The sequence below is a fragment of the Lissotriton vulgaris genome, chromosome 9, assembly GCF_964263255.1.
Source record: "Lissotriton vulgaris chromosome 9, aLisVul1.2, whole genome shotgun sequence".
Classification (NCBI taxonomy): domain Eukaryota; kingdom Metazoa; phylum Chordata; class Amphibia; order Caudata; family Salamandridae; genus Lissotriton; species Lissotriton vulgaris.
In genome coordinates, this window is record NC_141697.1 from 792966181 (window position 1) to 792981946 (window position 15766).

General features: G+C 44.8%; 1 protein-coding gene across 2 annotated transcripts in view; it reads left to right on the forward strand.

Moving 5' to 3' along the window:
- Nucleotides 1–15766, forward strand: part of LOC147692277 (uncharacterized) — a 312790-nt gene that overhangs the window by 280995 nt on the left and 16029 nt on the right. For both annotated transcript variants that reach the window (XM_086938541.1, XM_086938542.1), the window contains one exon: nt 14901–14990. In XM_086938541.1, coding sequence (XP_086794667.1) covers nt 14901–14990 — 90 coding nt within the window. The remainder of the gene's footprint in view (nt 1–14900; nt 14991–15766) is intronic.

The following is a 15766-nucleotide window of genomic DNA, read 5'->3' on the forward strand; positions in this document are numbered from 1 at the left end:
ATCAATGTGCAAAGTAGCTCGTGAGCGGACTGCGGCTTTGAGAAAACAGCTCACTAATATTATTTCATCTGATCCCAACATTAATAAATTTCTCAGTGCTATCTTGAAATCTGACAGGTCATGTTTCCGACAGTAAGGCATTAAATAATGGACTGTAAACATTTTATAAAAGTCACAAAAGAACAAAAAATGCATAAGACTCTGTTTCATGTTAGGGTTACACGGACAACCTAATGTTTCCAAATGTTTGTTGTAACCCAAAGGGAACTTTAATAAATTTACAATGCTCCCGTCCCGAAAACGGAATAGTAAGCTCCTGTTCCATCTACCAAGATGTAAACGTAGATATTTCTGGGGCGGGGCAGGGTAACTGACAGGGGGCTCAATATGGCCCATGTACTTTATAACAGAACACTTTGAAAAGTTTTTCCTTTCCCGCTCCTCTCTATAGAGGTTATACAGAGCCCTTGGAATCAAGGTCTTAAGTGAACGATCTACAAGATTAGGAAATGTAAACAGATGTCCTTGCCCTACACTTATTAAACATTCATTTACGGCTTTCAACCATGGTATGCAATGTGCCCTGTCACATTTTAAATAGTCTAAGATTATGTCACATGTCAACGTGGCTGCGGGGTTCGTCCATATCTTTAACCAGAAAAGGGGCGGCCTTGATCTAACAAAGTCCTCTACATAGGGGATGTTCAATTCACTATGACATATATAGTTTGAGGAACAAATGACTCCACCCAGCACCTTCCGACAGAATCTATTTTCTTCTGTCTAGATATGGAGACAGTTTGTATGTCCCCATACCTCTGCGCCATAAGTACCTGTCGGGATGCATTGAGTTTGATAAATCTTTACTAATGGTATGATCACATCTGCATGATTAGGTTGGCGCAGGGAAATTATCGAGTTGATCGCTTTACCTAATTTATTCCTCGCATAGGAAACATGTGGTTGCCAGGAACCAGTGTTAGAAAACAGCAACCCCAAATATGGAAAAGTGCAGGTACTTTTAAAAACATTTTCTCCAGACATAATCTCAGTAACTTTATACTTTTTTGGACCACAGGTCATAATTAGGGATTTTTTTAAATTAGTGGTTAAACCTAAGTCGGCCATGAAACTAACAAAACCTGAGATTAAAATATGCAGTGCCTTTGGGGTGCGGCCCATTAGGACCGCATCATCTGCGTAAAGGAGGGTGGGTATAGGGGTGCCGTTTACATATGGTACATCTTTTGTTAGGATACTCAGGGAACTACTCAGCTCATTAATGTATAAAATAAAAAGCAGGGGGGCCAGAACACAACCCTGTCTGACCCCCCTGCCAATAAAAATGTCACTAGAAACTTCGCCAGTGTGATTGATACGCACACGCGCTCTTAGGTCGCTATGAAGATAAGATAAAAAATAAACCAAATAATCATCTAAACCATAATTAAGAAGGACGGACCATAAACGGGAACGATTTACGAAATCAAAGGCAGAACTTAAATCCATGAAACCAAAGTATAAGGGGGATTTTTTTGCAATGTTATATTTAGCCATTATTAAATTCAGGTTAAAACATTGTTCTACCGTGCCCACACTGCTACGGAAACATAGCTGGCTCGGGTGTAGAATATTACTTTCATCCGCCCAAGTTCTAATTCTTTTAAAAATTACCCTGCCCAGTACTTTCAGGGTGTTATCAATTAATAATATAGGGCGGTAGCACCCAGGATCCAGCCTGTCGCCTTTTTTAAAAATGGGTACAATAGTACTGCAGGACCATGTTTCAGGGATAGATTTGTGTGTTAAGTTGTTAAAAACATTACACAACAGTGGTGCCCAAAAGTTGATTTCACATTTTAGTTGGACAATTGAAAGGCCGTCAGGACCAGGGGCTTTATTACCAGCACTTTCTACGATGGCGTCCTCTACCTCAAGCAATGAAATGTTCAATGGGGTTGGAGGGGGAAGGGTTGCTGCGTAATTGCCAGATGCGTCATAAATCTTCGAGAAATGGTCGACCCACACAGACCCAGTGATGTTACAGTTAATTGGTGTTATATTTGAACCAAGAGATCTTAGGTTCTTTACCTCCCTCCAAAGCCCTGGGGTATCTTTTAGGTCAGCCATACGTACAAGGGATTCCCAGTGATCTTTGACTAATTCATTAGATCTGATACGTACGGTGGATTTATACCTTGCTCTCAAAAGCCTTACCTGGGAAATATCCCCCGGTTTGGACATGAGTGCAGCCCTTAAATTCCGGTTTGCTTTTGAGCAAGAGGCGTCAAACCATCTTGGGGCTTCCTCAGTTTTCCTGGATGCTGGTTTAGAGATCTCGCTTTTTATTGCGGAGCAAAGTTCACTAAATGATTTAATCATGTTGCCCTCGCAACTATCAATGGTAAGGCAATTCGCGATCAATACTGGGTGTTTCTTAATCACGTTTGCCAAAACTCCCCTGTTATCCACTCCCCTCCAAACAACCCTTAATCTGTCCGTTGATACTTCCAGGTTTGTTGCCCCGATTTCGCTATGTGATATTTTACCTCCTAAAGATTTCAAATAAATCACAATGGGATAGTGGTCACTATATACATTACACACTACCTCAGCTTTTAATAAAACATCAGCAAGGGAGGGTGAAACAGATATATAATCGATTGTTGTTGCGCTCCCATGGCCGATAAAAGTGGGGACCGGGGCAGTGCCTATGCCAGTACCGGCAAAATCCATGCAATTTACAAGTTCTCTAGTTGCAAGGAGGTCCGATAATTCTACACCTCTCCTACAATGGGGATTTCTGGAATGAATGTGTGCATTGAAATCCCCTCCTAAGCAAATGCCATCGAACTTCCCGTATTTCCGTCCTTCCACCATTTCATCAATAAAATCAAACAAATCTAAAAAATTACGATTGGGGTGGGATATAAAATCATTATTGTAGAAATTAATCAGACATAGTTTTACCCTTTTTGTATATATCAGTGCCATAAAGCTTGGATTATTAATTTGTATTGCTTCAGTTTTTACCTCTGCAGTTATCTTTACCCAAATCGATAAACCCCCGCTAGGACGGCCCAAAGGAGGGGCCGATACAGTCCTATTGTGACAACTATACCCTTCAAGTAACAGATGAGTTGTACACCAAGTTTCTTGGAACATTAAGACATCATGCCAATTTACCCAGTCCTTCCAAGCTTTAATTTCCACTTTTGCCTTCAGCCCAGCAATATTCCAACTTATAACTGACAAGTTCTCGTTCGGCCTTGGACAAACATCCTGGATATGCACCTGGGCAGTTGCTGTGGGATTATCCAATGGATTACATTGTAAGTTGGAAGGTAGGGAAAAAACGGATGGTGTCAAAGATACCTCAGGCAATACTTTCTGTGCAAATTCAACAACAGGGGCTACTGCAGCTAGATCTTCCTGAATTGCTGGCAGTCCGTCCAAAGAGCCCTGGTCACAAAGTGCCGAAAATCTGTTATGTAGCGGGAACAAAGGGGGTGGTTGCATCATTCTATGTGGGGGTCTATAAAAGTAACTCAGCGGTAAGGGGGTCACCACAGTGGTTGTGCCATGCTGGGTGAAATTCCTGTTTAATAAACATTTTACTGTGCCCGGGTTCCTAAAGTTAATTGTGATACAGTCCCCGTTGATGTTTTTGAACAGAGGTCCGACCCAGGTCACCCGGCGTGTGGAAAGAATTTCTTTGAATATGTCATAGCCGACCCCCTTATGTTTGGTTAACCAGTCAATGCATTTGTTATGTAACTGGACCCAGGATTCTCCTTGACCCTCCCTAAGCGGTGGTATGCCAGCCAGAACCAGAACATAGGGGCAAGCCTCGGGAGGAAGATGTAAGGCAGGTCCTTGATGTTATATCGGCCTGTTGTCCTCCGGTTGTCCCCTGTGCTGGCCAGGGTTAGGAAGTACCTTCTGCTTGGCTATGGCTCGGGGGGGTTTACTCTTCTGATTATTATTTGTAATGCTAGGTAAGGTGGAAGGTGGCAAAGGAATAGGTGACGTAGTTGAGGCAGAATGGTTTTGCCTTGTATTAACTTCCACCGGTGATGATGAAGGTAAGGACGAACTACTAGCATTTGATACCCCTTTGGCCCCTTTAGTTGTGGCAGAATTACAGTTTTTGGTAAGATCTCCGCTAGAGAAAGCGCTAGTAATAGATTCTAAGTCTTTTAACAGGCGTTGGCCTCTAATTTTGTCTAGGCAAACCAAACCCTTCCTCTTAGCTTCATCATTTTTTACTAGGGTTTCCAGTCTATCAAGTCTCTTAAAAATAGAATTAAATTGTTTAATCATTTGACCTTCTAGTTGTTTAACCCCTTCAGCGCTGATGACAAGGCCAGCTCGTCATGTGTGTTACCTGCCCTGCGCTTATGACGAGCTGGCTTTGTCATGAACAATGGGAAATGAGAGGAATCAGCACCCAGCGGGAAAACCCCTAGCAGCCAAGGTGTTAAAAATTGTATCAGCAATGGTCTCTATGAGATTTCCCTTTGGTTTGGATTGAAGGCTACTTTCGTTGGGGAATTCTGTCTGTGTAGAGATGGAGTTAGTGCCATCAATTATTATAACAGTATCACAGTGGTCCCCTGAGTCAGAGCAAACAGTTGGGGGCCCTATTTGTTGTTTCTTCCCCCTGGTCCACATACTCTGTGGGGTTGGCTGATTGTTACTCCTAGGGGGCTGCTTTCTTTTATTTACTGTTGTCTTAGCTGGACCCCTTTTACGTTTGGCTCCAGTGGTCTCAGTAGTCTCAGTGTCCGTAGTTGTTAGTAGAAGTGCTGATTGTGACCCAGGATCAGGAACAACACCAAGAGCTGTATCAGGGGTGTTTCCCTCTTGTAATACATCAGACGAGCTGACCGCGGGGATAGATTTCACCACAATTACTTCAGGGAATAAGGGCGTGGTGTGTTTAGGACTGACTGTGGTAGTAGGTTGGCTGATGTTAAGTGAACCCAAAGAGAGCCTCCTCTCAGTCTCTGCGATCTCATTAAAAGCAGTGTCTATTAGGCTCTCAAAGAAAAGTTGAAAAGATGCTGGAACTACAGTAGCCTGTGTGTCAGTATTGGTGGCATTGCTAATAACGTTACGTTTCCCCATTATTGAGACAGCGGGCTCACCTTCAAGTAAGGGTTAGATATGTGGCCCGCCCGACCACTGATGACCTCTGAGGGCCTCAGAGGGCCCGCCCTTTGCCCGGGCTTCGCCTGGCTTCGCTCCCGCGTCGCGGGGATGCGCCGCAATTTCTAGCGCCTCCGGGCGCCGAGGTGACGTGGCGGCGATGCGCCGATGCTGGGGCGCTGGGGAGCCTGGGTAGTGTAGTCCTCACCGGCCGCGGTAGAGCGCTGCGGCGGGAGGACCAACAGTGCGGTGTAGTGGCGTCCAAATGCCCCCGTGTGACCCTCGCTCCTTCTGGGTCAAGACAGGGCTTTCTGTGGCTCTACAATGAAGGCAACCTTGTTTCCAGTCCAGGGAGGACCTAGCTTGGCAGTTCGGACTGGACTGTTCCCATGGGGCACAGGGTCAAGACTGATTTGTATATGGCTGGATTCAAACTGGAATGGCATGGTGAGCAAAAAAATGATGAATTTAGGCCCAGATCTCTGTACTGGAGTGAATGTATGACATTGTTCTGCATTCTGTCCATCGCCTGTTGTTTTTTGCATTTGTCACCCCGAGTCGGACGGGTATGGTCTGACATGAGTCTCGTGCTCTCCATGCCACTGGAATCAAGCTATCCAGGCTGACAATCCTTGGATGCTTGTTTCCAGTCCAGGGAGGACCTAGCTTGGCAGTTTGGACCTGTCTGTTCCCATGGGGCACAGGGTCAAGACTGATTTGCATATGGCTGGATTCAAACTGGAATGGCATGGTGAGCAAAAAAACGATGGATTTAGGCCCCGATCTCTGTACTGGGGTGAATGTATGACATTGTTCTGCATTCTGTCCATCACCTGTTGTTTTTTGCACTGGTGGTCCGACCAGCACACGGAAAGGGGAGGTTCTAGCCTTAGCTCAGGTATGTTTAAAAAAAAATGATCTAGTAGTTGTCCTTTTTTGTGTGTAGGCAACGTCACTATCTGGGCGAGCTGAATGGCCTTGAGATCCTCTCCTTTCCTCTCCGGCCCCACTGACATTGTCTGCGGAGTACCCCAGGGATCTTCACTAAGCCCAATGCTCTTGAACATCTACATGGCCCCATCGCCGCCATCGACACCCACTCATCCTATCCCTCACCAAGAACCCAGAAATCACCAAACTCAGCTTCCAGGAAGGAATGAGAAGTGTAGCAGCTTGGATGAAGGACAGCTGCCTAAAGCTTAACTTCGAGAAGACCGAGGTTCTCATCCTCGGACCCTGCACCTCCGCATGGGACAACACCTGGTGGCCCTCTGCCCACAGGAGCCCACCCACCCCGACTGACCACGCTCGGAACCTCGGCATTATCCACGGCTCCTCCCTCTCCATGAACCTCCAGTTCAACGCCGTCTCCTCCACTAGTTTCAACCGCCTCCGCAAGACTTTCAAATGGACCCCCCCCCCTACTGCAGAAAGACCGTCACCCATGCACTCATCACCAGCAGACTTGACTACGGACACAGAAAGCCTACAAATGGTCCGATAAAAACTGCACAATTGCTCATAGTGCCCTATTAAAGGAACTCAAAGTTAGACCGAGGAATAGATCCCTAGTCGCAGACCTCCGGAAAGATTATAAAATCACAATTAATACTCGAAAGCGTCAAATCAAGGAGGAGGCTTGGGAAAATCTGCTATCCACGGATGTGAGAAGGGACAGCAGGAAATTCTGGGCTGTTATTAATCAGCCGTTTTTCTCGTACCAGATGAACCTAGACACGGACTGTGTAATCCCCGACGAGAGCTGGCTTGAACACTTTAAAAGCATTTATGATATAGATCAGAGAGGGCCAGCATTTGCTGATGTTGATTCTGTCCGGCAGGCTACGCCTGTCAGATTCCACCTGGCTGAGGTAGTAAGGGCTATTAAAGAGTCAAGTAGATATAAGGCCTCAGGCCCGGATGGGGTTCCTGCAAATATGTACATCCAGTTTTCACAATTTTGGGCCAAAATCTTGACCAATGTTTTAATGCTGTTTCTACCGCAGGTTTCCCATCCTCTTGGTCTTCTTCTATCATTGTCCCTATTTTTAAGAAGGGTAACAGAGGGGACCCCACCTGTTACAGGCCAATCTCATTGTTGGACTCAGCCGTTAAAATCTTGGCCAGGGTCATCCTAGAGAGATTGGGGAACTGGCTTGCAGATAGGGGGGTCCTCTCTAACCTCCAGTATGGTTTTAGAGCCCATAGGGGCACCAAGGACCAATGCCTAAACTTATACCTCCTTATAAGCAAATATACAGCCGTGAAGGAGGGACTTTTATACTTGGGTTTCATGGATTTATCGTCGGCTTTTGATTTAGTTAATCGTTCAAAACTGTGGTTTATTTTGAGGGAGATGGGTATGGATGAGTCCTTGGTTAATTTTTTAGCTGTCCTTCATCAAGACCTGTCTGCCTCTGTTAGGGTGGCGAGGGATGGCCGTTGTACTGAACAATTTAGTTCTAGAAGGGGGGTCAGACAAGGCTGTATTCTGGCCCCTCTTCTTTTCACCATCTATATCAATGCCCTTGAAAAATCACTGGACTTGGCTACATTAGATACTCAGCGTATAGGTGGGACGGGTATCCCGGTCCTCCTGTACGTGGACAACGCCGTCCTACTCCCACGCACGGGCATGGGCCTACAGAGGCTGTTGGATCACTTTGGCAGTTTCATGGAAGCCCTGGATTTGAAGGTTAACACATCCAAATTCCATGTAATGGTCGCCGGTGCCCGGAATAAAAACCTGAAAGTTAAAACCTTCATGAGCAATGGTATAGAAATGTCGAGGGTGCCGTCTTTCCCCTACTTGGGAGTCTTATTCGACGAGAAGGGGAACTGGGGCCCCCAAATGAAGCAAAAGAGCAACGTTGTAACAAGATCTACCACAGCTCTTTTGAACTTCTCCAAGAGATTGGGAGCAAGACCCATGGAAGCAATGCTAAACATTTATAAATCAAAGTGTTTTGCAATTGCCTCCTATGGTGCGGATATCTGGGGTTATGTAGTTCCATCAAAGATAAAAACTGTAGAAAACAGGTTCCTCAGATCCCTCTTGTCCCTCCCACAATCATCCCCTACATTTTCCATACACTGCGAACTGGGACTGGGTTATGTGTCAGACTATTTACAAATGGCCCCATTGATTCGCTGGGTTAAAACCTGTCTGAACGAGGAGATCTCCCTTAACCACCTGATACTGAGAGATTGTGTTGCCCTTGAGAAGGCGGATAGTGTCCCATGGCTGTCTTATGTTAGAGCGGCATGCAACAGGCTGGGTCGACCCGAATTGCATTCATCGCCACAGGGCATTAAGAAGGAGGATATAGGGTGGATCAAGCACAATTTTCGCAATTTGTTGGAGGCGGAAAGGGAGGAGGTAGAAATTACAAAACCAACGGTGAGATCGACTTATGGTTTACTAACTTCCCCAGGGATTGAACCGTATCTAACGTATGTCACGAAGCCTTTCCATCGCTTTCTCCTGACTAGATTCAGGTTCAATCTTATCCATCTCACGTTAGGTTTATATCCTAAATGGGGGAAACCTGAAGACACTGCACCTTGTACCTGTGATAGCTTCTCCTTACAGGATACGCTCCACTTGGTAATGTTCTGTGAGCACTACCTGGAGGGACGTAAAAAATTCTTATATCCAATCTTGCGGGAATCTGGTTTTGCTCAAGTAAGGCCTGCCCTTTTACACATCTACAAATGCTTAGTTCTGTCCAGGTTACCTTTAGCTTAGCCAGTCTTTTGGTGGCAGCAGCCCGGAAAAACAAAAGGAGACTTCCATAACTGCAATCTTTGTGTAGGGCTTATTCTTATATTTTATATTGTTTCCTATTTTAAAGTATTTTTTAAATTGCGCTTATATGAAACATATGAAATGTAAGATCCAAACATGTTCTTAAATTATTTATATATTTTAATGTGCAGAAGATGATTTTGTATGTTGCATTGTCTTTTATGATTTTAATTAATCGAAATAAAGAACTTTGACTGACTGACTGACTACGGCAACGTCCTCTACTCCGGAATCAACAAAACTCTTCTCAGCAAGATCCAGACCCTCCAAAACGCTGCCGCCAGACTCGTCCTAGGGACACTGCGCCACAAACATATGACCCAACACCTCCGAAGCCTTCACTGGATCCCCGTCGAGAAGAGGATCACCTACAAGCTCCTCACCCACGCCTACAAATCCCTCAACATTAGACCCAAATACCTCAACGACCGAGTATGTTTCCACGTACCCAAGAGGAACCTCCGCTCCGCTGACCTCGCCCTGGTGGAGGTCTCCCGCGTCCGCAAAACGGGCGGGAGAGCTATCTCCCACATCGCGGCCAAAACCTGGAACCTGCTCCTGGTCAACATCAGACGCTCCCCGACCCTCCACTTGTTCAGGAAGGACCTCAAGACCTGGCTTTTGACTGACCCGGAGCTGCATTCCCCCCCCCCCCCCCTCCCCCCCCCCCTCCAGCACCTTGAGACCCTCACAGGTGAGTAGAGCACTTTATAAACCACTGATTGATTGATTGATTGATTGATTGATTGATTGATTGATTGGTCCTGAATTTGGTTGTTTACCGTGGTGCACTTTATAATTTTGAAGTGTAGGTTTAAATCTTCCAGTACTAAAAAGTTTACCTTTTGCATGCTTTGTGATGCCACTGTGTGGGGCAGTGGCTGTAGAAATTAGGAAGGTCCTCCTGGTGGATGATAAATTAATATCCCGGACAGTGTGAATGCATGGGAGAGATTGATAGTAAATGCAAGACCTTCACACCCCAGGACGGGAATGGAGAAGAATTTGCCATTCAGATCTTTTTCAAATATGATGGCTACCCCACCCCTACTTTATTTTTCTGGTCAGCATGAACTATTGTTTAATCCTGTGGGAGGATGACCGTAATATCTGCGGTGGAGCCTTCTTTCATCCAGGTTTCTGTAAAAAAATAACAGATATGGCTGACATTGCTCAAGGAGAGTAAACATGTACAATTTTATGTCTGGGCAAGACCTACAAGTGATTAAGTAGAAGCTCCACTTTGGGGTCGTTTCGTTTCCTCCTCTTGTACCCTTTCAAACTTTGTCTAGTTTTTCTCTAAACTACCCAAGTGTTTGGTGCAGACTTTACATATAAGATTGCCTGTAGATACAACATCATTGGGGATTATGCTGTGTGTGCAGCAGCTACGTTGGAGCTGTTGTAGCCGATATGGGTCTTCCCTTGAGTAAGTAGGCTGTCAAGGTGAAGGGTGAACAGGCAGGGGTTCTGGCCCCTGGCCCTGTCCAGCCGCAGATGGGCACAGACGGCCTTGCCTTTGGCGCACCAGTGGCGTGCCCGCTGCACATCCGCGTCATTGGGCTCATATCTTGAGCCAGGAAGAACAACTAGAATACTAACTGTACAAGTGTCTAGTCAAGTTAACCCTCGACCTGATGCTTAACACGCCCATTGAAAGTGCGATTGTGCGCTGAGTTAAAACACCAAATTTAGATCACACAGTTTTAGTCCCATATAATGTCTTCATCACATAGTTTTTAAAATGCCCCCTTTTAAAAGGCCCCTTTTAGCAGCTGAGTTTGAATCACACCATATAAAATGCCCCCTTCATACGCAAAAAATGCAGTTTGTGTTGTTATATGAGGTAATTCTCTGGTTACTTACCAGTAATCTACTTTACTCCGAACACTGGTCTTCCGTGATGCAGCCCTGAGACTGTTTCTTTTTTTTCTGTCAGAGAGGAGAGGCGTCTCAAACACAAGGACTGCATCCGGAAAACAGACGAGGAGGTGGTGTTTCATGTCAAAGTTTTGATACAATTGAGAGATGGCTGTGGATCAATTCCATGTTTTATTAGGAGTACATTTTAAGGTGCATAATTGTGTATGTTTTTTTGGCTTTACCGGTAGCACCTTGTCTCACGATGTCTGCCTTTAGTGTGTTTTTTTTTAATTTTTAGTCAATCTTGTTATATTCTTCCGTATAATCTGTTGTGTGAGTTACATGATTGGCCTTTCGTCATAGGACTTGATTTGCCTTACGACTTTGCTGTCTTGTCCACCACTGGTCTTCATACTTCTAGCACAGTGCTTAAGAGAAGTACTCTTAGGTCAAGAAGTGTAAAGTTAGAACTTGCTTTACACTCCTGTTTGATTATAGTGAAATATGGAAGGTCTATCATTAACCACCGTGCAGCAGCAGCGCCCCTAAGTGGTCTGCAAACATAATCACCATCCGATTCAGTTTTTGTATTATTCGTTCTAAGAACTGCGTTGAGGCAATATGTTTTTAAAGGCTAAACATGTATTGGCAGCCAGGGGACCCGTTTGCCCCGTTACCATGTGCACAGAACTATTCTTTCCCACCTCCAATGGCTAGCCACCAATTAAGCAATTAATGAATCAATCAGATTTCAACACAGTAGATGGGCAACATAGGACAAGAACATAAGTAAGATCAATGTGCTAGTTAACAACAAGGACAGATGAGTAGAGAGCTCTTTTCATTGATTTTTATGATTCTTTATTCAAAGTCTTCTGATTGAAAAAACGCAGATCCGGGCAGCCAACGTGTTTCGAAATCGCGTATTCATTCCTATACACGAAATGAAGCTATTGATGTCCTTCGTCTAATTCCTGCTTATCTTTAGTGCACTATCTTTCCGAATATGTTCCAACAAGTGTGTTCTGTCCTCCAATGCCTTGGCGCCAGGAGTAATTAAATATTGACATATTTAGAAGACACCACATCCACGTGGACGAACTCTGACTGGCCGAACACAGCTCCAGATGAATGGATGGACGGATTAAGAGAAATTAGTACTGGCATTGGAGGACAGAACACACTTGGAATATATTCGGAGAGATCGTGCACTAAAGTTATGCAGGAAATAGGATTTAGCGCATCAATAGCTTTATTTCACGTATCAGGAATGAATACTTGATTTCTTGGCCCGAAGAAGCCCATAACTGGGGGAAACACGTTGGCTGCGAGGAACTGTTTTTTTTCAATCAGAAGACTCTGAATAAAGAATTACACAAATCAACTAGAAGAGCTCTCTACTCATCTCTCCTTGTTGTTTACCTAGCACATTGATCTTACTTATGTTCTTGTCCAATGTTGCCACTCTATTGTGTTGAAATATGTTTTTAAGGACCTGAACCTGATTTAACTGGTGGAGGTGAGGGCCTGTAGTGATGTAGAGGGCCTTTAACAACCGGTATAACCTGAGGCAGAAGTGCTGTAAGTAGTGGCTGAAGTGAGCAGGATCTGAGGGAACGACGTGCCCTTACTTTAAAATTTTTAGACAAAAGGTCCCCCTGGTATTTATGAAAAGAAACCGTCCCAGGACAATTAATTCTGAGAGTTAAAATGCTTCAGTTGAATGCTTTCAGACAGAGAGCCTCCTGTGCGGCGAAACCAAGGGAGGCATAGACAGTTAAACAGGCCATCTTGCCAGTGTGCCTGCTTGCCTGAAAGAAATGTAAATGTGCACAACTGGTCAATGTGCACATACAAAGGGTGCTTAGAAGCCAGTATAAGCTTTAATTGATGGAATCACTTGAAGCTTCCTGATGACACAGATTTATACTTTTTGAGCGCTACTGCAAGGGAGTTACCAGTTGAGCTGTGAAGTGTTTGCTTTTAAAGACAGTTATAAAAATAATGTGTACTATGCACAGTCTGGCTTTTACTAAAATCTATATTTTGTAAACACTTTTTTTTATCTTAAACCTTTGTACATTTTGTAGCAGCCGATCTTATTCTGTGTGTAATGTAAGTTTAAAATAATGGCTTACAAATGTGCAGTGCTTTCTGTCGCAGCTTGGTCTGCGTGGCACTAAACATACACAAGTCATTAGTCTCCCACTGCACCAACCAGTTTTCAATTCTGTGGTTGTCTGGTTACAGACACATACCTCTGCAGTGCATTATCTAATAGTTTTCCTAATGTGTGAAATTGTATTTCCCACTGATTAACCTAACTTGCATTTATTTTTCATTTCATGTGCATTATTTTATATGTAGTTTATTGAAGATAAAAGACAGAAAAAAGTTACAGAAAATTTTGTTTTTGTAGCCACACCTTTGACCCCCACCACCACGCTTACTCACCCCACCCCATTGCATGTAGCATCACAGCCTCATTTTTTTTTTTATGCACTTCAACCACTGCCTGTAAGGCTATTAGAACATTCCATCCTCTGAGGGTAGAATATTGTAAAACAAAAAGGTAGAAACAGAAAGACAAACATTGTGATGTTGGAGCAGGAGGCTTGTAATTTTGGATTAGAAGGCTGAGGTTGGAGCAGCCATTATTAGCCCAGAGATGCTTCATCGTTTAAGTAAAAACTTTCCTAACTGAACCAGCTTTGAATGAGACAGTTATGCAGATGGCGAGTTTGCTAGATAGATCAGAGACTGATAGTGAGATAAAGTCCAAGCTGGACTGGCCAGACAGTCACGTGGAAATAAACTTGAGATATAGCTAATGTCTACGCATCACTTCCCTACGCCACCTGCAGACCTCCCCTGTCCTCTCTATTTCTGTTCAATAGTACATTTGGCATTATTTTAGTTTTATTTATTTATTATTTTTATACAGCTCTAGCACAGTCACGAGGTCATTGCGGGCGTTTTTCTGGGACAGCGATTTACAAGTAGTGGGAAATGCTGCTCTCAGAATATAACAGCGGTAGCTGTGAGTCTCTGGGCCCAGGAATGTCAACTGCTGTTTTGTAAGACAAATGTTCGTTTAAATAGGTTTGTCTGTCAAATTTCCTAAATCTTAAAACATTGTATTATATTCTTTAATTTACTTGTATTTCACGCTTTCTTGCTCTTTTCTCCTCAGCGTAGGGTGCACTCGGAAATATCCCTGACTTTCTCCCTTCGAATGCTTGAGGTCTCTTAGGATGGTGGTTGGGAACATTGGAGCTTGGTGTGCTGAGGCGGCATGGAATGTGGTATTGTCTGTCAGGACCGCAGTGCTTAATTTGTGCTTATGTTTTTTTAATGCTTGGCACTGGCAGTTAACTCCTAACACCGGCACTTTATTGATGATAGTCCACCACATGGCAGCGATGTCTGCCTATTTGTAGCAGAGCACGTCAGTTTAGCTATTCAGTATACACTATGAGGCTTATTTACTAGTCTCTTGCGTCGCCGGTGCATCACTTTTTCCGCATATGAACCGCTTAACCGCGGTGCGAATTCTGCCACCATGCGGCAGTTTAATTAGGTGGGCAGGGCCGCGTCGGCCAACGGACATGCACAGCTTTATGGAGGTAGTATTCGTGACGGCCGTTGGCCGACCGAAGCAGCGAATGGGTTAAAAGTGACGCACCGGTGGCGCAAGGGGCTTGCAAATAAGCCCCAATATAATTATAATAGCAGTGCGTTCAGGCCTGTAGTAGTGCCATTTTGGCATTCTGGCAGAGTCAGTGGGGGTGCAAGCTGCAGTGGCGTATCACATGACACCTTGGGCCCTGGCACCTATTTTTGTTTAAATTGAGCACTGGTCAGGAGGGTTTGGAGAGCGAATGTGCTTGGGTGTTCGTTTCACATAATAAAACTCTTTCCTCACCTTGCCTGATCGAGTCATCTTCATTTCAAGTGTCCCTTCCCACTTTAGTCCTCTTTCTCTCTCATTGTGTGTTCATGTTTGACTCTTTCTGCCTCTCTTTCATTCTCTTTCTTTCTCCAGAACTGACGCTCTGTTTCTCTTTTCTTGGATTAGGAGTTTGTTGCTATGCTCGACCTTCAGCCTGGTCAAAAGGTGATCGATGTCGGCTGTGGCATTGGTGGAGGCGACTTTTATATGGCTAAGGTACGTGCCGCTAAGTAGGCTGATGGTCCAGCAATAAATACGCCTTGTTTGTCCTGTGAGAAAGCAATTGTTCCTTGGGCGCAGGGTTTCGGGAAGCCCATTACCGCAGGGCTCATGTGTTTCTGAAGCCAGTGGTCCTTACTGCTCAGCAGAAACGTTATGACCTCTGGTCCTCTGCGGCACTGGAACAACATGGCCGACAGTGCTTAGTGGCTCTGGAGATCCATCGCAGCAATTCCAGGAGCCACTGCACACTGTGGTGCTCACTGGGAAAGTGACTTCCCCCAGTATTTGTATTTGTAGGGTGTATTTGTTGAGTGCACTGTAACCAGACTGGTATCCTGGCGATAGGTATCTTAGTAGCTTTGAGAGACAGTGCCCACCATGCTCAGCAACTCATGAAGGCCGTGTCTTTCACTGTACAGTGTTTCTTGGAGCCATTGCATATGGACTCAGAGGAAAGGTGGCACCCCACATTATTACAGTGGAGTAGCTATCAGTTGTTCAGCAGGTGCAGTGGCGCCGGTCCCTGGGTTCTGAGTGGCTCACTGTACTCCAATAAGTGCAGTCAAACCAGGGGGTGGGGCCCAACTTCCTTGCTTCCTTCAAAGCCCATGGTTCCTTCGCTACCCCGCTGCCTTGCAATGCAGCCAAGGATGACCACGGTTGCTGGGACTCCGTGGCTTTGAAAGGCGATGGCTACTAGAGCTCTTTGATTCTTAGAGGTTAACCATGTTGTGTGCTCTGTTCTCTATTGCCTCCTTCCTTCCCTCTCT